The 23,582-nt window shown below is 44.7% G+C and overlaps 2 protein-coding genes across 22 annotated transcripts in view; one reads left to right on the top strand and one right to left on the bottom strand.

Annotated features, from left to right (window-relative positions):
* LOC139050713 (uncharacterized) overlaps positions 1–23,582 on the bottom strand; it is a 175,506-nt gene that overhangs the window by 108,907 nt on the left and 43,017 nt on the right. The gene's annotated exons all lie outside the window — the stretch shown is intronic.
* The window catches only part of LOC139050714 (uncharacterized), a 94,714-nt gene that overhangs the window by 33,472 nt on the left and 37,660 nt on the right, over positions 1–23,582 (top strand). For 16 of the 21 annotated variants that reach the window (XM_070527368.1, XM_070527371.1, XM_070527369.1 and 13 more), the window contains 11 exons: positions 685–752; positions 3,613–3,707; positions 5,214–5,306; positions 9,502–9,573; positions 10,666–10,825; positions 10,901–10,958; positions 11,820–11,906; positions 15,833–15,927; positions 17,781–17,997; positions 22,225–22,316; positions 23,327–23,422. In XM_070527368.1, coding sequence (XP_070383469.1) covers positions 17,889–17,997; positions 22,225–22,316; positions 23,327–23,422 — 297 coding nt within the window. In that variant the 5' untranslated portion in view covers positions 685–752; positions 3,613–3,707; positions 5,214–5,306; ... (4 more) ...; positions 15,833–15,927; positions 17,781–17,888. Of the gene's footprint in view, positions 1–213; positions 264–684; positions 753–3,612; positions 3,708–5,213; positions 5,307–9,501; positions 9,574–10,665; positions 10,826–10,900; positions 10,959–11,819; positions 11,907–15,832; positions 15,928–17,780; positions 17,998–22,224; positions 22,317–23,326; positions 23,423–23,582 lie in introns of those variants that run through there. The other 5 variants (XM_070527376.1, XM_070527361.1, XM_070527367.1 and 2 more) reach the window with 5 other exon arrangements.

Below are 23,582 nucleotides of genomic sequence, written 5' to 3'. Positions count from 1 at the left end.
GTGCTATGCACGCGCTATTGTTAATGTCAAACTGAGCTTGTTGATGCCCAATACGGTAGTATAGAGAATGCACAGCACTGCACCCAAAATACTGCTCAATCACGCAAAGCAATCTTGTTACGGCAGATAAGCTAATGGCAGATAGGACGCATTAATGGCTTATTGTTGCGCAATTAGTGAATTAGTGATTTGTGCAGGACCCTTACTGGGCCACTAGAAGACGCGCTAAAAAGAGCAAGACAGGACAAAGCTTAGACATGCTGGTAAGCGTTCAGCTGCAAGAAATTCCTTTTTGCCTATCCTGCCTATGTTTGCACAAGCTGGGTATCTGAGTCGTTAGCGAAGTGCACCAACCTAGCTCTACCGTTGTTTAGAATACATAGTTGGATGGAGAGTCACATGTTTACTTTCCTCGTGCGACGTAAGCTCGAACCTAATAGAATAAAATGAGGTGCACAGTATTGAAGGTATGTTGTGCCGCATGTGATCATGTTACCCTGACGTTTGACTGTAGTGCGACTGGAATTGCGGTAAATGCAGCTGCGGCGAATCCAGATGTGAACGCCATACCTGGACAGCTAATGTGGTCATATTCTGAGCAAGTGAAGTTTCCTTAAAGTGTCTGGCAGTTGTGTGTTTAGCGATACAGTGTGTGTAGGGCGTTGACCACATCTATTTTCGCAGGTTATTTCCTGGGTCACTCTACAACGTGCAGCAGCGGTGGCATTGTAGCGATGGCCACGACGCCACCGGTGGGTAGTCAAAGATTTTTGGAAAGGTTCTTTCTTTTCCATTTTTGGGTCACCTTTTGGTGGGAGGTCCTTCTGTTTGCAATTCTTAACGACCCTGGGGGGTATGCTCTGGATATATAGTTTGGGGAGTAGCTCTTAGCAACTGTGGTTAAACGGCACAATGTGTGTAGAAGCATCGTCTCTCCACGCACCTCGTTATGTGCTCCGCAGTTTTTCTATCTACCGCTACTGTGGTAGCGAATAACTCCACTACTACTGTTCCAATATGAAGATATACAGCAGCCGACCGATTGTTCTTATAAGAAAAAAAATATTTGGAGAATCCGGCAGTCAGAAAAAACAAAAGAAATCAGATGGTAAAATTAATTTTGATTTTAATTGGCCGCTTTTGTACTACGCTACAAAAATTTCGGAAGGACCGAGGCCGCAAGTGCATTTCACGTTCCCCCATCGCACAGCCCGATGTTCCTCGTGGAGCGTCGTGAAGTGCAAACGCGACGTACTCGGCCTAGAATTCATAGCATTATCCGTTTAGGCTTTGCTGCTCAAAAAGTTTGGTTTTATGCCCACAGCGAGGTTACACCACTCCTTTCAAAAGGCATGAAGTTGGTAGGTGTTTACGGTAGGTACGGGTCCAAGCTCTGGCCCAAGCGCTCGTGAGGAAAAAAAAAATTAATGCACCCTAATTTTACTGTTGAAGCTAGCTTTTCTAAGCTGACACACTTGGTTCCACAAAAATCAAAACAATTTTGCAAAACCGAAGTTGCAAAATGGGATGGCTAGTTTTCATTGGTGCTATATAGAGCAATAAATGCGTGTATATTTCATTGGCAGCAGTTCATTCCTCCTGGGTAATTACGTGAAAATTGGCATGCTGCTTAAATTTGATTTTTCGATGACATTGTGGGCCAGGAGATGCACCTACTGCGCAAACAATGTGTTCTCTATGTAGACTAGAAAAGTTTTATCAGGGGCAGACCACTATGGGCCTCGTGCGTGGGTGTGGGGACGTTATCGTCTTTTGTCACCGGACGCCACCTGGCGTGTGAGTCGTGCATATTTCCTTGGTTGGATGCCTCTCGCCTACTTGTCAGAGGCATGAGAACTGCAAATTCTGCCAGCACTGGGTGGCTTTAGGAAAATAGTAAGTCGGTAGCATCTTTAGCATAGTGTTATCACTGTCGCCGGGTCGACTTTGCTTGACACATCAGTAGTAAATGTGGGCGATTGTTGCTGATGGTTGCGACATTGTTGCTCATTCGCGCTCTATTTTGAAATTATTTTGAATAATAAGATGAGGCAAGTGCGTCCGCCAACTTTCCCTGCGTACAACTGCATTCGTGTTTTATTGGAAAAGTGCATCGCCTAGGATAAATGTGTTCGTATGCGAGCAGTACGATGAGATAATGGTGCAAACAATGCGTTCTAAGTGATAGCAGGACACACGCGCTCAACGCACAAGGAAGTAGCGTCCTTGTTAGCAGCCGATTCTTCCCAGCACAAAGTGTGGGGAAACTCCGCAGGAGGTTGTCATTATTATTCCTGAGCATACCCCCAAGGTTTAAGTTTACCAACCCCTAAATTAATCTTGCCCATGCCCAAATTTACAAGTCGGTAATCCCCAAATTTCAAGTTGGCGCATCCCTAAATTTGAGGTTGGCTCATCTCTACCAAAAACTTCCCCATTTACTTTTTTACGAAGCCCTGTGCATCCCCATGTATGCCTAAATCTGATATAGGCATTCTCTCTGGCCAATTTTTTTCGTTTCAATTGTTCCTTATCGCTCACAAAGCTAGTATAGCTATGTCGCGTGGAGATCATGATACCAGCTCCGATGGCGTTGGGCGTGGAGCGCTAACCACTGTCGAGATTACATGTATGCTATAACGATTTATTGTCTTAGCAAATGACATATTTTTGTGCAGATAACTCATTAAACTTTCAGCGTGACGGACATATTTTCGTGGGGTACTCGCCAAAGAACGTTTACGCATTAATAATCTGCAAGGGGATGCGCTAAATATGAAAAGCGCCGTGTACAATTCTTCAGACGCGTAGTTGCTACCCATGATTATTGCGAATAAGCCTAAAATGTTCCTGAAAAGTTTGGACGGTACGATTGGCTTCATTATTGGAACATATATATTTTTAGAGGCGCTTACATGAGAATCGTCTATCAATGGAAATGCGTGAGCCGAGGAGCTCTTATCCATTCGTCTATTTTATTTTGATACTACAGACTCTTTCCGGTCCCAAGCACGAGTTGGGTACATCATTGAGTATGAAAACAGTACAAAGCATAAAAATTAATCAAAAGAAACGTAATCACTGTAGATACGCAATCGCTATAGAAGTAGTAATAAAAGAACAAAGAAACGAGAGAAAGAAAACCTATTTATGTGAGGTCTCTGTTTTCTACAAATGAATCAAGTGTCGGGCAGTTCACAACGCTCGGCAATTTATTTCAATAAAATATGGCTGCATATTGCCAATAAAACTTGCCATGCATATTGCCACAATAAATAAAAAACTTTTACACCTTTGGCAGAATAAGGTGCGTTTTTTGCGTTCCTTGCGACATTCCTAGCCACAGCAGCACAGAAAAGTGTCGTTCCTGCCCACGCACTTGGCTTTTTGCCATCGGACGCCAGGCTAACCACTTTTCGAAACGGCTTGTCCTGGATGGCGCCACGTTTCCCTCTTGAGACAGGAGCGCGCGATGCCCACATTAAATCTCATAGGACAATTTTCAGGATGTTTAGACAATGGGTAATTCATATTCTATCGCCATTTCATCGATGGGCAACAGGTAAGCTTGTGCACGTTTGTGTTGACCGGTTGGTTCAACTTTTTACCCAGGGTCATCAATGAGCCACTAGTGCCAATGCTACAACGGGATGCTTGAGTCCACCATTTGACGGTCATGAAGGCCCTCCCGCTAAAACAGCGAACCGGTACGGGCCCTTGCGTGCAGCTGTGCTCAAGGCATTCTTTGCAAATGGTTTTGGGCCATCCTATAGAATAAGCTGAAGTGCCCCAGGTAGACTTCTTACTAATTACGCGATATGAGGAAGTGCTATCTCATTTGCGTAACTACAGTGCAGTGCTTCAAAACAACTCAAGTTAAGCCTTGTTGGTGACCGCCTATGTCGTCGTTTTTTCTCTTCCCCTGTCCTCGTCTTAGCGGTCAATATGATATACAATGCAGTGATTTCAATCAACTATTTGCGACATCCCATTTTATAGACCAATAGTTTTTCTCCTAATGGTCCATATGCGGCCTTTCCTTAGCAGCGTCTCTGAAATACTTAAAATGGGCGTGCAGCTTCTACAAAACTAATTCTTGCATGAGAAGTTAGGCCCGGGGTGCGCTCAAAAAGCACAAGCCTCATGACCCACTGCAAACGGGCCCAGCCGGGGTAGTGCAGAACGGGGTATAACCCCGGGTCGACGCTTGGCCAGCGTCACAACATGTTAAACCGTCGTTTGCCGGCACTTCAGTTATTAAAGTTATTCCTATCCTATCTTATAGTGTTATATAAAGTATATATTTGTTTTGCCAGAAACATTAAGAAACGTATAAGAACCGAGTCAGTGGAGTGATCAATTATTTCGTACTTTGATAACTGATTGTAACCTGTCTCTTCTTCTGCGGACATTAACTCTTGCATTCTATGTATTCACTTAATGTTCACAGAATAAGCGCAGACTTCTTAAGTCCTTCCACTAACTGAAACATCTTTGTTTCTATAACATACGCATTTCACCAGAAGGTCCAAGGATTGGTAGCAATTTATACAGGTTGTGGAGCTCGAGAATAATCTTTCTGATAAGCATTAGCACTTACAACATGCTGGTCTTGGAGTCCATTTTGTATTTAACAAAATGTTATGCAAAATGTGCATGTGCGATGTTTTACAGACTAATATCAATGCACTTACTGGCGTACTCGGCCAACAAAGTGAAGAGTACAGAACAAGGACCCGAATCCTGCGCAACGAGCGCAAAGCAGTCGTGCCATAATACAGCCTAATACATCACCAGCTTGTAGATGTGCATGAAAAAGTGTGTACATGGGCGAGGCATACGCTTTCCTAAATGTTCCCTAGACAGCTCCTAGTCCACACCAGAACGCGTTCTTGAATGCGTTGTTTTCGTTATTGAACGTTCGGGAAAGCCGCCCCAGGTTGTCCCGTTGCTCGTACTGTATGAAACGGCATATGCTATATTCAAGGTATTTTATGTCGCACGCGATGTTCATACTAAGGTTAGCCTATAGTGGGAGGCGTTGTGGTAGGCGCAAGCTTTGGAAAACCCGAAAAAGTGATCCGCAAGTGACAGCTCGAGAGATGCAAGTTATGGTGGGTACCATGTTATGAGCTAGGGAACAATTTGTCAGTGTCCGACGTTTCTTTCTAGCTCTCCAGCGCGCTTGACATATATGAAATTTATCTCCACAGGACCTTTGTGCGGGTCGCTTAACAACGTGCATGCATGCTGCACTGTAACGACGGTGACGGCGACTCCGGTGCAACGTCGACATTCTCGGAAAGGTTGGTTGCTTCGACCTTTTGTGGGGAACTGGCAAATCGCGAGGCCCTTCGTCTGTGGGGAGACATACCGACCTATAGCGGATGGGCAGTTTTGCGATTGTGGTCAGACGGCACACTGGGTGCAGAAGCACTGACCGTCCGCCTACTTCGATGTGCGCTGCGCTGTTTGCGTCACCAGAGTCGGTGGCTTGGGGTAGTGTGTGGTGGTGTGAGAGCAGCGGTATACAGCGAGCGTGACTGAGAGCCAGGCACTTGTCTCATTTAGGCGTTCTGTCGGATAGCCGACGAGTTCGAGGACGTTTGATATGCTGAATCTTAGCACTTGCGGTTGAGCGTTAACGTGGTGCGAGACATGGCCGAATGAGAAATCATCGGTAATTATACATATATATATATATATATTTCATATTGTGCGATGATATATATTTCTTAAGTTCGAAGCATAGTGTAATGGTGTTGAAAATTTGAAGTGAGTGAATGCGCTGATTACATGGGTCATGGTTCGTTGCGTACATAGCGTAAGTTCACAAACGTAAAAAAACGCCATTTCACTGTAGTGTGAACCCTCTACTGTACTGCAAGAAAGCTGACTAAATTGCGCCAACTAAGACGTTGTCAATAGTGAAATGACCTAAAAGAGTAACGGTTTCCTTTGCTGTCAGTTTACTGCCGACTTAAAACGAATTGTTGACGACTTGTTTGACTCGTCACAATCTGGTCACCGGCACATCTGATCCTAGCAGTAAATGCCCCCTCTTTCTCTCCGTAGTAAGCCTAGGAGGCTTCGCGGGGATTTGGAACACATTTTAGAAGTGGACAAGCACTGTGCCGGCATTATGAGTGCAACAGTTACCATAGCAAGGGCTGATCAAACATTGCAAAACTGGCCCCTGACTGTTTTTGCTTAAGCGGTAAAGCGGAAACATACGAGATTTTCAACGAGACCAAGATGCATTATACAGTACTCGACAGTCTTGGACCATGCATGTGGAGGGAGTTGAACTGCACCAGCTATTTGTTTCATCTTTGTAGCAGGATTAGGAATGATGAGCCGAGAACTATCCATAGTTGGGGCTAATTGGTTGTGCAGGTTGAATAATTGCAATGAAATAGGTTGCTATAATAGAAAGAAGTTACGTGCTGGGCCAGTGTCGTCTTCATAATTTTCTTTGTACCCGAGAGTCAATGTTTGTTTTAGCATCAATAGAGTACTAAAACATACTCGAACACGCTAAAATCAAGGATTGCAACGATAATGTGGCAGCAGGATCAGACATTGTAAGATCTTGTGATGCTCCTACAAATGGGGAGATAATGCTTTGGGATCCTCATGACAAAAGGAAGATGTAGTACGTGCATTGTGTACGTGGTACCGCAATTCAATAGGGAACACCGGTATAACTCGTGCAGTCAGTTATTTGTTTCGAGAGTATGCAGAAATAAGAAATGTAATAAGAGGCTGATTCGTCAGTGTAACTATGCGGTAAGCACACAATACACGTATACAGAAAACGTTAATAATTTGGCACACAGATGCATCCCTGTTCAATGCACCTATGAGGCAGCCCGGTAATCAGAGCTGCTATATGAGTGTGCGTTAGCACGCTTTCCCACTTTCTCGAATTTTTCATAACGTTAATGGATTTCAGTTCAGCAATGCTACAAATGCGGCAATATCTGATACAATTAGCATTCTTAGCTTACTTCTCGGTGTGTACCCTGTTTCTAGGCTCTTGACTGCCCTGGTCTTTCTAATAACAACTTCGGTACAGGCTGGTGGCGAAGTTGGGGCTGAACGAGAATTGCAAAACCCTTTTTATGTGTTGAGCGGCATTACTGAAAAACTCGCACATAGACCCTAGAGAACCAACGCTGGTAGAAATTGTGTATTTTCATAAAGTGAATGTGCTACGTAGAACCTTTGTAGCTAATTACTTATCCGCTCGGCCACGATCACGGTCTTGGCAACGACAGATTAATTTTAGGCGTTAGCCCATACTGGCGCGCCATCACTGCAATCTCGGAGGCCATACACAAGGAGAGGAGTTTTGCACGCACGCTGCTAGATGGCGCAGTGTGCACTAAGCGAAGTGTGAGCGAGGAGCCCCGCTGCAGTGTACAGCCCGTACATGACGCGTCTCAGGTGTGCGTCTTTAAGTTCTCTCTATTGAACTCTACACCACTGTGCAGATATGCACAATTCCTACAAATCTGTACGACGCACAAAATAATTTAATCATGAGATTTGCACAGCAAATCAATAATCTTTTTCGCCAATAATGTGTGTCCTTGTCATCCGTATAGATATACCATAAGAATCTTGCACCTCTCATGGTTCTTACTAATGTTTTAAGATCCATATAATTGCTCGACATTAGGCGGATCTTTCCCAATCCTTTTGATTTCATCAGATTACATTTTCATCGCATTACATTTACATTGTATTAACAGTGAATAAAACACTCAAAGAATAGGTTGTGCCTGCATTTCTCATGAAAAATAAGTTTCCAAGGAAGTTCCAAAAAGGTGGGGTGAATCCTTGCTTCAAGGAAGTTTCTTTACCTTCCCGAGCGAATATGTTGATTCTCAGTCTCTGGTGTTCGAGGTATCTTGTGCTTGTGTGTTGGTGGTCATTGATAAAAAAGCTTGTTAGTTACATAGGGGCTAATTGAATAATGCTAAGCCCTCGTTACGTGTCTAGAGGCATTACTGAAACAATATTCCTGTATCGCTGTATAAAATCTATATAAATATAAAATATATAATATAATATATAGCGTTAACAAACATCGTGGTCGCGCGTGTATGTACACGAGCCCTGTCCCAACCGGCGCCAAGTTGTCGTTTCGTGCACTTTCATTTCCCTGATGCTTTCCTTGGCTTCATGTTCAGTTTGCTTTATATGGCCGGGATTAACATAGCTGTTCCTTCTCTATTGTATGTATTTATGGATGTATGTATGTTAAATAATATATAAATCGAGGCGATATTCTATTGTACGCACACACGCGCACACAGACACAACGTGTGTGTAAGAGGAGGGTCCGTACGAATCCCGGAAGAATGAAATCTCTCCGCCTATAGGCTGTTTCACATGGCGCGATCGGAGCGAAAAAAAATCGTTCCGCTGCGCACGCCGCAGAGCGATTTTCGCTCACAGCTTTCACATGCGTTTGCGGCAGCGCGATATCCGTCGCAGCGATGCGCAGGGTTGCCTCCTGCTCACAAAGTATCCATGTCTGCATCGTTAAATAAAAACAACATGGAAACTAGTCAAATGTTCGAATTTTCATATTCTTATTCGATAATAGAATAGGTACACCATTTTTAACGTTTAAAAGCGTTGAGTATTTACGACAGCTTGCAGATACGGTGAGTGAGGCGCTGCACAACACCGCAAGTATGAGCGAGCGGCTTGCGCGACGTCGGTGGGGTGGTTCCGTTTAGTACACTCTAGTTTGGTTGTTACTGTGGGAGCCGCAACTGTTTTCCTGGATGAATATTTGCTTTTGCAGAAGAACAAACTACTGTTGAGTGTGCATGTATATAAGCATCTGGCGCGATTTGTAGGGATGAAGAGGTTGACGACGGCGGCGATGAAGTGGGTACGTGCCTTATGTTGAAGCGGCGTCCTTCTACCGACCTGGATAGAGTGCAGTTTCTTTCAAACGAATTGTGTAAGCGAAGGAAAAAAAATGTATGACGCTCCTAAGCGGCAAACGCTGGTGGGTACGCCCTAAACATAGCCAGAACTGACGCGCGACATTGCGCCACAGAGCTACCAATGCGGGGTGAAGACACACATGGCCCCTACCACATCGCGCCGATCGCTGCGACTGAGCGACGGCGCGACCAACTTGTTGGCGCGACCAACTTGTTGGAATCCGCCCACGACGTCGCGGCGGTCGCTGAGCGACGGAATTCGCTGTGTCGCTGGCTGAAAATCGCGCCATGTGAAACAGCCTTATGGCACCATGAAATCCTGCACGCCCCAATACTATCGCAGTGGCAGCACATCAGTACAATGCATGAACTACATGCACTGCAGCAGTCACATGTATGTAACACGTTATGCACAATAGAAAATACAAAGTGTATTCGCTTCGCCATACCATGCAAGGATAAGTGGTGACTTTTCGACATTATCTTAGGCGAGCCTCAATAATTACATGCGCATTGGGATTTATTTCCCTAGGGTGATAGTTGAGCCACTCGACAACGTGCAAAAAAAAAGTCGGCAACCAGGTTCTCCGCATTGACATTTGTGGTGAGTTATGAGTCGGTGAGACCATATACTTTAATACTTTATTGTAGTTATATTGAAGGATAACACTGTGGATGACTTACGGGATGCAAACGGTCATGTGCTGAGGAGCCATTATACCCTGTGAGGATGGTTGACCAGTGAAGCTGCTGTGGTGGTATAAATTAGGTTGCTTAGAGTTTTGTTAGTGTGTAACTATACATGTAATTTATGTCATTTATGCGAAATACAAGGATCACGCACTACGTCATAGATGCAGAGCTGCCGCTGAAGGGCTTTTGCAACGCGACTATAAAGACGCAGAGCTGCGATGGAATGCCGTTTAGACGCAGGTGGCTGTTAAACGAGCCTCGATGCGAGTGACGATATGCGTTGACCGGGGCGCAGTCCAAAGGAGTGCACGAAGCAAAACACTTTTTGTTTTATCTTGCGATTGAGTATGCTTCCTAATTAGCTGAATGACTTATGAAGGACTAGCGGACAAACATTGGGCTGTCCGTATCTTTTCGGTAGAAGCCGATGTATTGACAGCAGGCGGGAATTTCGTTGTAAACTGCGCAATTACGAAAAGTAACCGAAACTAGGCGTAATGTTTAGAGTCGTCGTGACGTCTGTCATATTGTTTCGGTATAGTTTGGATAAAACAAGAGTTAAGGCAGTCCATAAAGTCAGAAAATTCCTTAAATAAAAGGGAAAACATCAGGAATGATAATTTAGGAGGCTGCTTTACCTTGCAGTCCATAAGGTATATAGTCGGAAATATCGTAGTAGAATAAGTAAAATTAGTTAGCTTCTAAGCCTATCTTGGTTAAATTAATTTTGTAAAATCTGAAGCTACATAATATGACGATGGCCTGTTTTTGTTTGCACCAGAGTAGTGAAATATAAACTATATTTAATAGCAGTCGCGTTACACACCCTGAATTATTTGTAGTGGTTGTGTAGTGGTTTAAAAGTCCATCTTGTAAAAGAATAACCTTGCATATGCCTCGGTATCATTTAGGCAGAAATTATGCGAGATGCAGCACAGATTGTGAGAAAGTCTTTAACTACCCATTTCAACCCAGCGATATTCTCTCCTCGGGGTCTGGATAGGTCACTGGACAACGTGTAGCTCAAGGACCAGGACAGAAAAAGCATAACCACGACAACCAGGAAGTCTCCATCGTCTTCATGAGTCCGCCCCATGACGTTGCAGCTTCCGTAGGCTCCACGGTGTCTGCTATGCCTCGGATTATCATTCCTAATAAAACAGGTGCGCAGTGCTTCCATGCTGTATTTTAGTTTTGGGTTTGGCATTTTCAAAAACCTGTGCATTATGCCCCCACAGAATGCATCGCAGAGAAGCTGTCGCTGAGGGTGCTCAAATGAATCCCCAACCAAACAAGGTTCCAATTTTTCACTTGTTTCTTGCGCGTATTTATTTGTGAGTATTTATTAATGCCTTTATTATGAACACTAGCCTCCCAACATTATTTGAGTACTGTGGGCTTGCTGTACCTTGCTGCCTATCTCCCATCATACCGGTCAGGCATTCTGGGTCCCTCTTCTTAAGGTGCTGCCGCTGCTAATCATTGTATGCGCCTAGGTGATGCTCTATTTCGTTATTCTGTGATAAGAGGAAGGTTATTGGCTCATCTTCAGTTCTTGAATATCAAGTGCCGAGTTATCTGCATGGACGCCCATTATTGCATCGTGCACGTGCAAACTTTTTTCCATGGCCCGTGATAGTCAAGCGGCATTCAGGGAGAGTGTTCATGTTCATGTTCTGATATTCTTGAGGGCTGTCCCGCCATCTGGCCCTTCCTGCGTTAATTACGGGCAGTGTGGGAACGTGGTGAGGCCCTTACCCACACTGCCCACACTGGATAATGGGCGAGGAAGGCCTATAAGAAATTAAAGTGTGTGGATGTTTTCCGAGGCCTTTGTTTGGTATATGATGCGCTTATTCATCGAACGAACTTCTATACAACCATGATGCACTTAACATATTATTGAATATCAAAGTAACTTAAGGTGTTTCTTGACAAATTCAGCGTGTAATTATGTGCTAAGAAATTTCACATCTATCGAAGATGTATTCTAGTGTCGAATTTAATGCTGTCATAATAAAGTTCATCTGTAGCAAGACATGCGCAATGGTTGCTATGGCTCCGAAATCTCTGGGAATATGCAGGTAACTACTCGAAAAATGTCGGCTAGGGCAACTGTATTATGAGCAAGGGAACAGAGTTCTTTTATCTCCACAGCATCCTTGTGGGTGGCTCTACAACGTGCAGGGAAAGCTACGCTGCCACGAAGATGGAAACCAGTTCAGGCACTAGAAGTTCTCGGAGGTTCGTTGATATCTTTTGTTTTGTGGCAAGCTTGCGAACTGCGGTGCTCTCATATGCAATCATTATGAGTAAGTGTGGATGCTCGATGCAATAAATCAACGCTGTCCAAAAAATCGGAGCACCGATAGGCCACCATTTCATGGAGGAGGCAATTCATTCGTTTTGGCCACCCCGATCGGAGCGCTATTTATTTCAAGGTGCTCCATTCACTTGAATGCCACCAACATTTTTTTTTCTGCACACCGTAACGTGATGCGTAATTTAACATGGGCACCTTTTATACTGCAGTTAGTCAGTTTGGTCTCGGAGATATATGGCAAAAAGAAGTTACAACTGTTCTGATATAGCGCCTTGTCATATCGCTGTACGTGTGTATGAATAAGCCTTTTAAACCAAAGACAAGATCCCTTGGAATCGTTTATTGTTGAACCCTGTGTGAATGTATTTTCCCTTTTATAAATGTACCCTTTCCTGCCAATGCCTTCGTTAAGGCTAGCAGTATGTACCCAAAAAATAAATTACTGCACTGCACAGTTGGAGACAGGTTAGGTTAGGTTTGATTAGATTAGGTTAGGTTAGGACTCAAATGCCGTCACATTCATTGGGCCAATATCGTGCCTTTCTCAATGCTCCGCCCATTTGAATGGCTTCCTACATGTACCTCTCTACTAATTCTCATATTTCACTGTGATTTTCATGACTCGTGCTGGAACTATGTAGGATTCAACTCATTGTCGAATGGTTAGATCTCCAATGATGCATGTAGCAAACAGTAGAAACTATTATTGCGATAGCAATAATTTGAAATCCTTGAGGAAATTGTGCCGACTTCATGAAGGCTTTTTCTTTCAGTAAAACATGAGAATTGTGAAGCTGTAAAAATGGTACGGGCACGAGTGTTGCGCGCTGATACGGAAACGTGATCCATAGGTACCACGAACGTCAAGCGTCGAAACTGAATGCTAAGACGACGTTTATGGTCATTCGTATAGTTACGTAAACCCTGTATCTTTATCGTGTTTTATTCACACATTTCGCATCTTATTTGTACCGCAACTATGCGCATTTGCACAAAGTCGAGTTTGCTTTTGAAAGTTTGACACTCTGGAAAGGATTCTCGCGTCCATTTTTCGTCTGCTTCGTTCTACCGTGATGCATAGGCTCGACTGCTTAATGGCTTCGTCGAAACGCACATTCGAGGCTCGGTCGACGTACTCGCACGTTCGGCGGCTCTTCGTTCTCCCAACTTTCGCAACCCAACTCTCCTCCTTTCTATGATTAGGCTGCTTATCACGATGATTTAACGACATCTCTATGATTATGCTGCTGATTACGATGATTTAGTGACATTAACTTTGAAACAGGGGGATGACAAATATTCGTCTTTGCTGCTTGAGCTAATAAGGCATGCTATACTAGCGTTCTAAGTCTAGGACTGGGCCTAGATCACAATAATCTTTTTTTCTGAAAACTTCTATATATCTAGCTTGCACCGTTACCTACGCCTGTCATGAATCAGGACCTATCAACCGTTTCTGATAAGTAATGCTTCGTCCTCTTTTAATACAAGCTCTTCTCGAAGGTGTCCGTTACCAGCGGGGTTCCCTAAGTGGATACCTTCGTATTTCTTCAGTATGTGTCGACCCCAACCAGATAGTCGATACTAAGCAAAGAATGACACTTGTTGAACGTAAGCGCAAGCCCCACTACTCTTTTTCCGATTTCACACACCACCTCATATTCAGTGCTGGCCGAAAGATTGTTTCATTAATGCTGCATTTCTATTGCTTGACAATGGGTCAAGCACTATAGCCGATTTCTCCGCACTAAATTTAAAGCCTATATTGGTCACCCCGTACCCACATGTATTCGCAAGTCCCTGTAAATGTTTGGCATTGTATGGTGGTGGAGCTATGTCGTCCGCATATGAGCCCAGGGACATTCTGTTGGTCGCGTGGTCAGTACGGATATAGGATCAATGAAATCTTAATTACTGTTTTGCATACATCTTTCTATATGCCTTTAACATAGAGCGTGAACAGTAATGCAGATATATGTATAACGACTGCGATGTACCGCCATGCGCCGTCTCCCTCCAAGATGTTGCTGCCGTCATCCATTAGGGCCTTCAGGACATTTTAGTCCTGAAGGCCGAGTGCTTTTATGTGGTTCGAGGATATTTTTGGTGCGCCTTTGTGTTGTTTTGCAAACGCAATGCACCCTGCGTTCATTGTAAATTTTAAGTTTTTTTCTTGCACAAGCTCACTCACCAGCCTTCCCGTTTTTGGGCACTTGTTCCACCTAACGAGCACCCCTCCTTCATGTGGTCCCGGCTTTTTGGCTTCTCTGTGATCTCTTGACGCCTGCTTCTGATCTTCTATAAATGATTTCCTTGTTCCACAACTTACGTAGCTTCGTCTTTCCACTCCAAGAATCTTTTTGTCGTATTTTTCTTATTTACTGCTGAATGACACCTACCAGTTCTTTTATTTCTTGCGTAGGTGACACAACACGGCATTTTCCGCACTGCCACGTCACCTGTCGATGATACTTTTTCTCCCTATTAACTGCCACAAGGTTCTGTTAATCGCACAGAACCAGCGCTAGAGAGCTGTTGTAATCAGTACATACGTCTACAACCTCCATTTGTGTATGCATATAACCTACTAATACCTCCTGGCCCGATTTCCTGAACTAATTAACATCACATCTAATGTCAGTAAATAGACTTTATTTTCACCAAATTATTTTAACCCTGCTATCACAACCTTTCCATGGACAAGCTATTCCAAGCCACATCTTTATTCTTTATGACGGTAGCCCATAAATGCTCCTAAGATATCTTTTTTTGCCCTTTCCCTCTCCATACCTTGCCTAATTAGCATACCTATGCCTTTTCCTAGTCATTCAATTTCATCCTTCTCATACAAAAGTGCCGATAAGATCCAAAAGTGCCGATAAGATCCGGCTGCTCTTAAACTAATACGTGTGTACCGGTTCAGGAGCACACGCGGATTTGGCTGAGACGTTCACAGCGGCGTATGCTATCGGCTGATTGTGTTCTTTCGCCAAGCCTCATTCTTAAGCAAAAGCAAAACATTCTAAGGCGCGTGTAGCACGAACCTTGCCGGCACTTGACGTGACGGCCTTCTGTTCTAACAATATGGCAGTTCGCTTTTGCTCTCCAAGTGGCTCGTGCCGTGAAACTGCTGAAATGGACGACCTGGTCAAAAAGAGGAGGAAGAACGCTGCGTCGCGCAGTCCATCGTATTCAAGCAGCGCCGACTACATAGTTGACCCTCCACGTTCACGTGGGCCTCGGTTTCGCTGTGTGAACGAGGAAGGCTGCGAACTCGCCGCAGTTACTTGGCGTGGCAAGCTCACATCCTTTGAGATTGCACGGATGCCTATGCAACCTCGAGGCCACGCCAACCTACGACGCAGTGAGAAATATGATAGCGATAGGGTGATGATGACTGCAGAATACCACGGTTATAGCACTGTTACACGCCGTGGTTAAAAAGACCAGTATTTCATAACGACGTACTCGATGCAGAAATTTGGAGCTGCCATGCTGAATGATTTTCGCGGTATTTACTGACAGAACAAAACAATTGTATTATAAAGTTCTGAATACACGTCTCTGCGAGAATATGACATGAAATTGCATTCTCACTTGAATTGATTATTTTGTTATATCCGGTCGCGTTATAACGAGGTGCGTGTGCTTTGGACGAGTCATTCAGTCCGTCTCCGCAAAAAATATAACCATGACTAAATTTGAGGGCTATAGAAATCATTTGCTCACTTTAGGGCCACTCGCAACTATTCGATGACCATTTGCAATCCATCATAATTCATGACTGATGGCAATGAATTGGCTTTTGAGAGCGTATGCTAATCTGTTGGTGTAACATTTCCCCAAGGTTATAGAGAGTTCTCCCTCCTGGAATCAGCAACCTGAGTCTGCAGTGTGACGTTCGTCAGAAGCCTTCCCACATTGTCATTGGAGTAGCAGAAGGTATGGACCACTACACGCAACTACTGCCATTTTCCTAGCAGCCATTGCAATAATTTGGACCCGTTCTGTTGAACAAGCAGCCGCGCACCATTTAGCTGGCCATATATGTGAGACGTGTAACAACGCAATTTTTTTGGCAATGGTGATGAGATGTGATTAAGGTTGCGGTCGATTTTATAGGCTCCTGTAAGCACACATTTAGTATAGGCTCTCAACCATATTGCATTTATTCGCCTAATAGTGCAGATAGGGTCCGATAGCTGCGACGTCCGTAAAAATGCTAGATTAGTTGTGCATGTTATAGAAAACTTATTTGCCTTTCAGTGTTGGTACACATGCACCTTTAAAGCCAGGAAACGTTTAAAATCGTAGTTAGCGGTTGCTATACCGAACTAGAAAAGAAACTTCATCTATTTATTTAAGCCTTAGCCATCGCCAATAATGCTCCGGCTTCCGGGTGAGACTTGTTGACGGTGTAGTAGTGGCTCAAATAATTTGAGACATACATGGTGGTTCAAATATTTAACGATTGTATGTTGCTTTATTTGTATGTATCTCTTGTATATTTTTTAATGTTCACTATTCGCTCACTTCGTATCTAATTCGTATTGCATATTATGCACGATGACGTCGGACTTGTCTTTGTTGACCTTTTCCTTTTTTGACAAAGAAGTCAGGTGGGCTGATCCCGTGAACAGTGCAGTCTACGGTGCTATGTGGTGAATACACAATGTTAGCACTGATTACATACATGATAATTTTAACTAGTGCGCGACTAGCGCTTGTTCCTTGTAACCACCGGCAGAGCCACATTCCGCACCATTTTCTGGCGCGAACCCTGCTTAGCCTAAGCAAACTCGTTCCACATAAGTTTGCAGTACGGCAGCTTCACCTCAGCATAACTGCATCTACGGCGGTGCATCCTTTACAGGGGTATCGTGCAATGGCCATTTTCCACGGGAGCAGCACGTATGCCTGATACTTTTTACAGCGGAGCTATATATGTCTACCCTCCCATACATTTTTTAATGTCAGTGTCTCAAGTCTCGCGACCTCTGTGATGCAAAGCGAACCAAACCTGTAAGGCATGTGCTGACACCTGGCTACCAGGACGAAAGCTAAGAAGCCTCCCAATACTACATAATGCTATTCTCTATGGAGAGTCAGAGGAAACCAGTGAGGCTTGTGCTGACACCTGGCGTAGCAAGATGAAAGCTAAGAAACGGGTGGTGAGTAGCAAGATAGTGCCCGAGGCGCTGCCTGTAAGTAGCGGGCTCGACAGTAAGACGGGTGCCGCGAAGTGGAGAATGGCGGCGAACAGACGCAGGTACCACGCCCAGTAAATTAGCGACTCTCTTGCGAATCGCTGGAGTCACCGCAGACGGACTGGCAGACGACGCGCGCTACTTTGGCGCCATCTCGTAACCATCGTCGCCGCACTACGCTTTTCTCGCGCTTTCGCCAAGCCCCATAACTCCAATTTCCTGCTCACGTCTTCCATCCCCTGCTGCGCACCTTGGTCGCTCTTTCATCATTTGCTCGTCCGCTAGGTTAAGCCGATGCTCGCTGAGCTGCCAACTAAACTTTTACTGAAGACGTAGCAAAGTATATATCTATGCAGACTGGTGCCGTGTCCTTTCTTTAGTATGCGGCTGCAGCGTTGCGCCATGAGTATACAGTGGCAAGATACGGAATGTAAACAATCCCTTGCACTGGCAAATATAGCAGGGAATCCAAAATAGTGCTGTCGGATGGCCCCAGAGGGTAGGGCAAAGTTGCGACTATAGAACATTGCCTGTTGAAGCTACACTGTGTGTTGCTCATTGTTGCTCATTCGTGGGTTACGTGCACAGGATGTCAGCTGAGCTACTCTGCAATGTCGAAAGGGGTTTGCGACGGCACAGACACCATTGTTTGGCTCTCGATGCTCTTGAGCCGTTCAGCAACGTGCCGACGCCCTCATGGCTGCGGCAATGCGGAAGGAGAATGGGAACAACTCGGCAGGCTTCAGCGGGAGCCACAACCGCGAGCTGCTGCTGCTCTTGACCGAGGACGCTCCATTGGCTGATGGTGAGGACCTGCTTATTCAGAAAATGTGACAGTGCTCTATGCTATGTGACTTTGTGGCCGACCCTCTGTCGGACTTGGGAGTTGGAGCAGGCAAAATAAACAGCTCTGTACGAGACGGTTGAGTACTTCTAAGCGGAGTGTTCTCATGGATCTAAGGCCGAAACGCAGGGTCTACGGCGCACATACTGGCAGCCAGTGTTTTTCTCACCAATAAGCCTTGCATACCACAGTAGCAAATTTAATAGTCTGTTATAATTAAATACTCGGGTTAAATATAGGAAGTGGGAAGCAGCTTTATTAAGGCTGTCAATTTAAAAATAACTAAACTCAAGACTTCATAACTCTGCAGCTCAACAATGAAAACAATACCACAGTTAAGTGAACTGCAGCTGAAATACAAATAAAATGCGCATATCTAGTTTGTCATACAACCTCTGAAATATACTATTATTTAAAGAGTAGGACATATCAAACTTAACTGCCATTATGCTCTAACGGATCCAGTTTAAAGAGTTGTCATATATTTGGTAAAGCGTTAGATACCTGATCTTCGTGTTTTTTCCATTACAGAATTTTGGTACTTATAAATTGTCCCTAAATGAAGGCAGCTTACTAAAGTAATCAGAACTAATGCTTTGTCTCAAATGCAACTAATTTCATTCAGATCAGTTCAACGGTTGTTTTGTAAACGCATATCTGCATTTTGACAGGGAAATTGTGGTTCTCTTTGAGCTAAAGCTTCCTCTTAAGAGAGGGAGCTAGACCGGAGCACATTGAGATTTCCACATTCATGCATCTCAAAAAGGACGAATTCTCGCTGGACAGCCGCACTACAGCAAGCTAAATTTTGCTTTAGGACTTCACATATTTAGCACAATTATTATTGACAGGCTTAACCGGGCCCTAAACGAATATTCGGGCTTAATGCAACACACAGCTGGAAACACTCAAATCACTATTAGCTAGTCGTGGCACGCGAAATTGACTTTGGGTCACATTCCTGACTGGATTCCACTTGTTATGCAACCTGACATGCATCGTGTTTTGCGAATGGCTGCAATAGTGACGGCATCTATTTGTATTCCTTAAGAGTATCCTGGCTATGTTTGGGTCGTATTGATAGTATCGGTATTTTGTGACTCGGGAGAGACATTTCACGAAGAGGCACGCTGCTTTTTCACCGCAGGTTCACCTTTTAACAATTTGGGGCTCTCGGCACCATCAGCGGGCATGAACTTTAACAGAGCAGACGTTGGCGACTTCCTGGAAGTAGCACGAAGGCAGTAGCAATTTTCGCAATATTGAGTTTGGAGCAAAACGTTTTGTTGGGCTAGTTGGTGCATTACTGAAGTACTATAGCGCCAAACAGACGACACGGGAAGAAGAGACACAGACGAGCGCTTACTAACAACTGATGCTTTAATGACGGAAGCACACAATATATATACACAAATCTGGCTGCGCAACTCGCGCATTGTCAAAACATCACATGGTAAACGGGCAAAAGGCGATAGAACGATTGTGAATGTGACGTTCGTGAAGATGACACGTGGTGTACAGGGCCAAATGACTATAAGTGATAATGGTTACATGATACACAAACACTGGCGTAAGGGAGTACCCCCTAAAAAACTAAAAGATTAGGAATGTTCACCAGGCGCGGGCGGCGCAGCAACATGCTCAGATTTAACTATGGGCTTCTAAAAATGACATCTCACTTTTATAGAGAATTTTAGATGGTTCGCTTACGCATTCAGTGCCCTTCCTTTTAATGTAGAAGGCTTCCTTCAGCTCGCGGGCCACGCTGTCTCGACTTCTGTCCAGAATGATAGTCTCACTTAGGCGAGGCTTGCACCCGCACTCTTTGCAGTGGATGGCCATATTGGAACCTGTTCCTTTCTCGTGTAACCTATCGTGTTCTTTCAGCCTTTCATTAAGACACCGCCCCGTTTGTCCTATGTACACTTTTTTGCATGAGAGCGGAATTTGATATACTACCCCTTCCTTGCAACTGACAAGTGGATTGGTATGCTGGGTTCCGCAGGTCACGCGTTCTGTTTTCTGGTTGTTAACGCGGGCGCACAATGTTGCAAGTTTTGAAGGGGCTGAGAATACAACGGGGACTTTGAATTTACTCGCGACCTTTTTCAGGTTGTGGGCTACGCGGTGGGAGTACGGTACAACTACAGGTCTTAATCTCCTGGTTTGTTCTTGCGTGTTTTTTCTTGCTTTCCCTTTTATCTTCTGGAGCAGGCTCTCTACAACAGAAGTTATAACTGACTGTGTAGAGAGCCTGCTCCAGAAGATAAAAGGGAAAGCAAGAAAAAACACGCAAGAACAAACCAGGAGATTAAGACCTGTAGTTGTACCGTACTCCCACCGCGTAGCCCACAACCTGAAAAAGGTCGCGAGTAAATTCAAAGTCCCCGTTGTATTCTCAGCCCCTTCAAAACTTGCAACATTGTGCGCCCGCGTTAACAACCAGAAAACAGAACGCGTGACCTGCGGAACCCAGCATACCAATCCACTTGTCAGTTGCAAGGAAGGGGTAGTATATCAAATTCCGCTCTCATGCAAAAAAGTGTACATAGGACAAACGGGGCGGTGTCTTAATGAAAGGCTGAAAGAACACGATAGGTTACACGAGAAAGGAACAGGTTCCAATATGGCCATCCACTGCAAAGAGTGCGGGTGCAAGCCTCGCCTAAGTGAGACTATCATTCTGGACAGAAGTCGAGACAGCGTGGCCCGCGAGCTGAAGGAAGCCTTCTACATTAAAAGGAAGGGCACTGAATGCGTAAGCGAACCATCTAAAATTCTCTATAAAAGTGAGATGTCATTTTTAGAAGCCCATAGTTAAATCTGAGCATGTTGCTGCGCCGCCCGCGCCTGGTGAACATTCCTAATCTTTTAGTTTTTTAGGGGGTACTCCCTTACGCCAGTGTTTGTGTATCATGTAACCATTATCACTTATAGTCATTTGGCCCTGTACACCACGTGTCATCTTCACGAACGTCACATTCACAATCGTTCTATCGCCTTTTGCCCGTTTACCATGTGATGTTTTGACAATGCGCGAGTTGCGCAGCCAGATTTGTGTATATATATTGTGTGCTTCCGTCATTAAAGCATCAGTTGTTAGTAAGCGCTCGTCTGTGTCTCTTCTTCCCGTGTCGTCTGTTTGGCGCTATAGTACTTCAGTCATTGAGTTTGGAGATCGAAAAGAAACGATGGTTGGCCGCAACGGCTGTTGAGTCGGATGATGAGAAGTACTTGTTTAATCAAAAGAGGTATTGTTAGCATAGACTATATCCCCAACAAGCATCTAGGTATGCAAAACCACTTGGGCTGAGAGCTGTTGGTCAGTGACATTGAGGCTCCTTCGACTGACAAGAGAGCACCTTCAGTTGCTGTCGCTTGTGGGACTTCGTATAGAAAGGCAGGACACCGCGATGCGGCGAGCAATACCAGCGAAAACACGGCCGCAGGTGACGCTATGATACCTCGCTTTAGGCAAAGGTGTCACGTGGGTGCTTTGTTGGCAGACTTGTAGAGCATCCTAGGCCAAATCTGCAGCGTCGGACCGCCAGAATCCGGATGCGTAAAATAGCTCGGCAATTTCCGTCCGTGGAGGTCGCGGAGGACGCGTGAACAGCATTAATCCGTCACGTATAGTCACGTGATGCGTCGCCCGTCGCGGAACAGACGGCACTTATTAGTCCGTCGCGTGGATCGACCTTTAACGTGCAGCAAAATGTTAAGTCCACGGGCGTTTTCTCATTTCGCCCCCATCTAAATTTGGCCGCCATGGTTGGGATTCGATCACGAGAACTCGTGCTTAGCAGCCCAGCAGTTCGAACACTGGGTCCCAGCCATTTGTTTGCATGGAAGTGCCGTTAAGCTGGCCACATAAAAAAAGCGTCGGCGTAGAGGAACCGAATGAATAAAAAATTACGTTTGAGGGGTCTTGCTGAATGTGGCAATGTGAATGAAAACTTCCAACTTGCTTGCGGCTATGCACTGCTGCCCGCCTCAATTCCCACGTGGTAGTACTGCATTAGCGTAATAGATGCACAACCACATTGCTCATAGTAAAGTACACCAAGTAGGAAAATTCTAAGCTTATAACCACTTGGCCATAAGAGGCAGGGCGAAGTGGGGAGTATTGGACGTTGAATTTTTCACGAGCCGCAGTAAAATGGCTGACATGGGCATTATTTTCCACAGGGCGATGGTTGGGTCACTCGACAACGTGCAGAAACTCACAACGACAACGCAGGGACTTACCAAGCCGCTCGACAGCGTTGAAAAACGAGTCGGTAGGAGAATTTCCATATTGAAATTTATGGGAAGTTTGTAGACGGTGACACCTGAATGGCTTCCGTAGGTCACAGGGAAGAAACAATGGGGGAATCCTTTGTTTACTGTTCGAAATACCTTGGTTTTACGTATTTGTTATTAGAATTTGCTATTTGTGACATGGGGATACTGGCAAAGTTGAAATTGTTCACAATCGTCCGATACCCGAACATGACTATTCGACATACTTGCTTTTTGAGTTAATTTTTATTGTTGGCTGGTGTGGTGCGATACACAAAGGCATTTTTTAGTAAACACTAAGGTTACATGCGAAACGTGGAATAACCAGCTTCTAACGTCTAATGAAAACTGCATTTCATTGCGTAAACAGAAATATCAAGCTGAAACTACCCTGCAGTACGTCGCCGTGTTGCTTCCGCTTCTTGAATTTCTATCCAATCTCAAGGATTTAAGTGCAGAATGCAAGGTTGCTTTCCTTTGCCTGTGACAATTCAGACGTCTAGATTAAATCATCAATTTTTTTGAAAGCGGATGACAAGAATATTAGTGAGCCGCATATATGCAATTCCGCAAGCACCGGACTTAATATTAAGGAGTAATGTTTCGAGTAATCACTGCTGAGGTCAAGATTGTGTGTGTGCGTTCTATTGAGGCTTTACTGCACAGAATTGCCAAAGCTTCTTTGTACCTATGCACACGTGCAGCGAACATTTTTCTCTCCTCCTACTGATCTTTGAATACGCTTTCCATCCGCTCGATTGGTAGGGTAGCCGGCCGTTCCACACAAAATAGATGCTTGCAACGCTATTAGTTCCGCCCCAAGAACGATGCAGTGAAAGCAATTTTTTACACTTCAGGCCGAAGATGGTGATCAAAAAAGTAGTCAAAAGGACCTTTCTCTACAAAACAACCGCATGAGAGTGAATGTGTTGTAATAAAACGTAAGCTAATTTCGGACAACGTACTGTGGTTGTCGGCTGACCTGTTGCAGTGAAATGCATTTCTGCAGGACCTTTGCTGGGCCGCTTCACAACGTGCTTCCGACGACGGGGCAATAGTCACAGCTTGCGCCGAAGCATGGGGACGTTGTGGAAACCGTTCATCGGTAAGACCGTCTTTTTTTGCTGTTGGTGTCATCCTGTTTGCGCATTTGCACTACCTGTGTGCTTGTGTGCAAGAATGCACCGCCTGAGGTTTTTATGGCGAATTTTGACAGATTGACAATGATTGCATAAAGTGGTACACCAGGGCGTCCCGGTACCCAC

Source organism: Dermacentor albipictus, chromosome 10 (genome assembly GCF_038994185.2).
Source record: "Dermacentor albipictus isolate Rhodes 1998 colony chromosome 10, USDA_Dalb.pri_finalv2, whole genome shotgun sequence".
Classification (NCBI taxonomy): Eukaryota; Metazoa; Arthropoda; class Arachnida; order Ixodida; family Ixodidae; genus Dermacentor; species Dermacentor albipictus.
The sequence above is the reverse complement of the archived record's forward strand: the minus strand, read 5'-3'. Positions and strand labels throughout refer to the sequence as shown.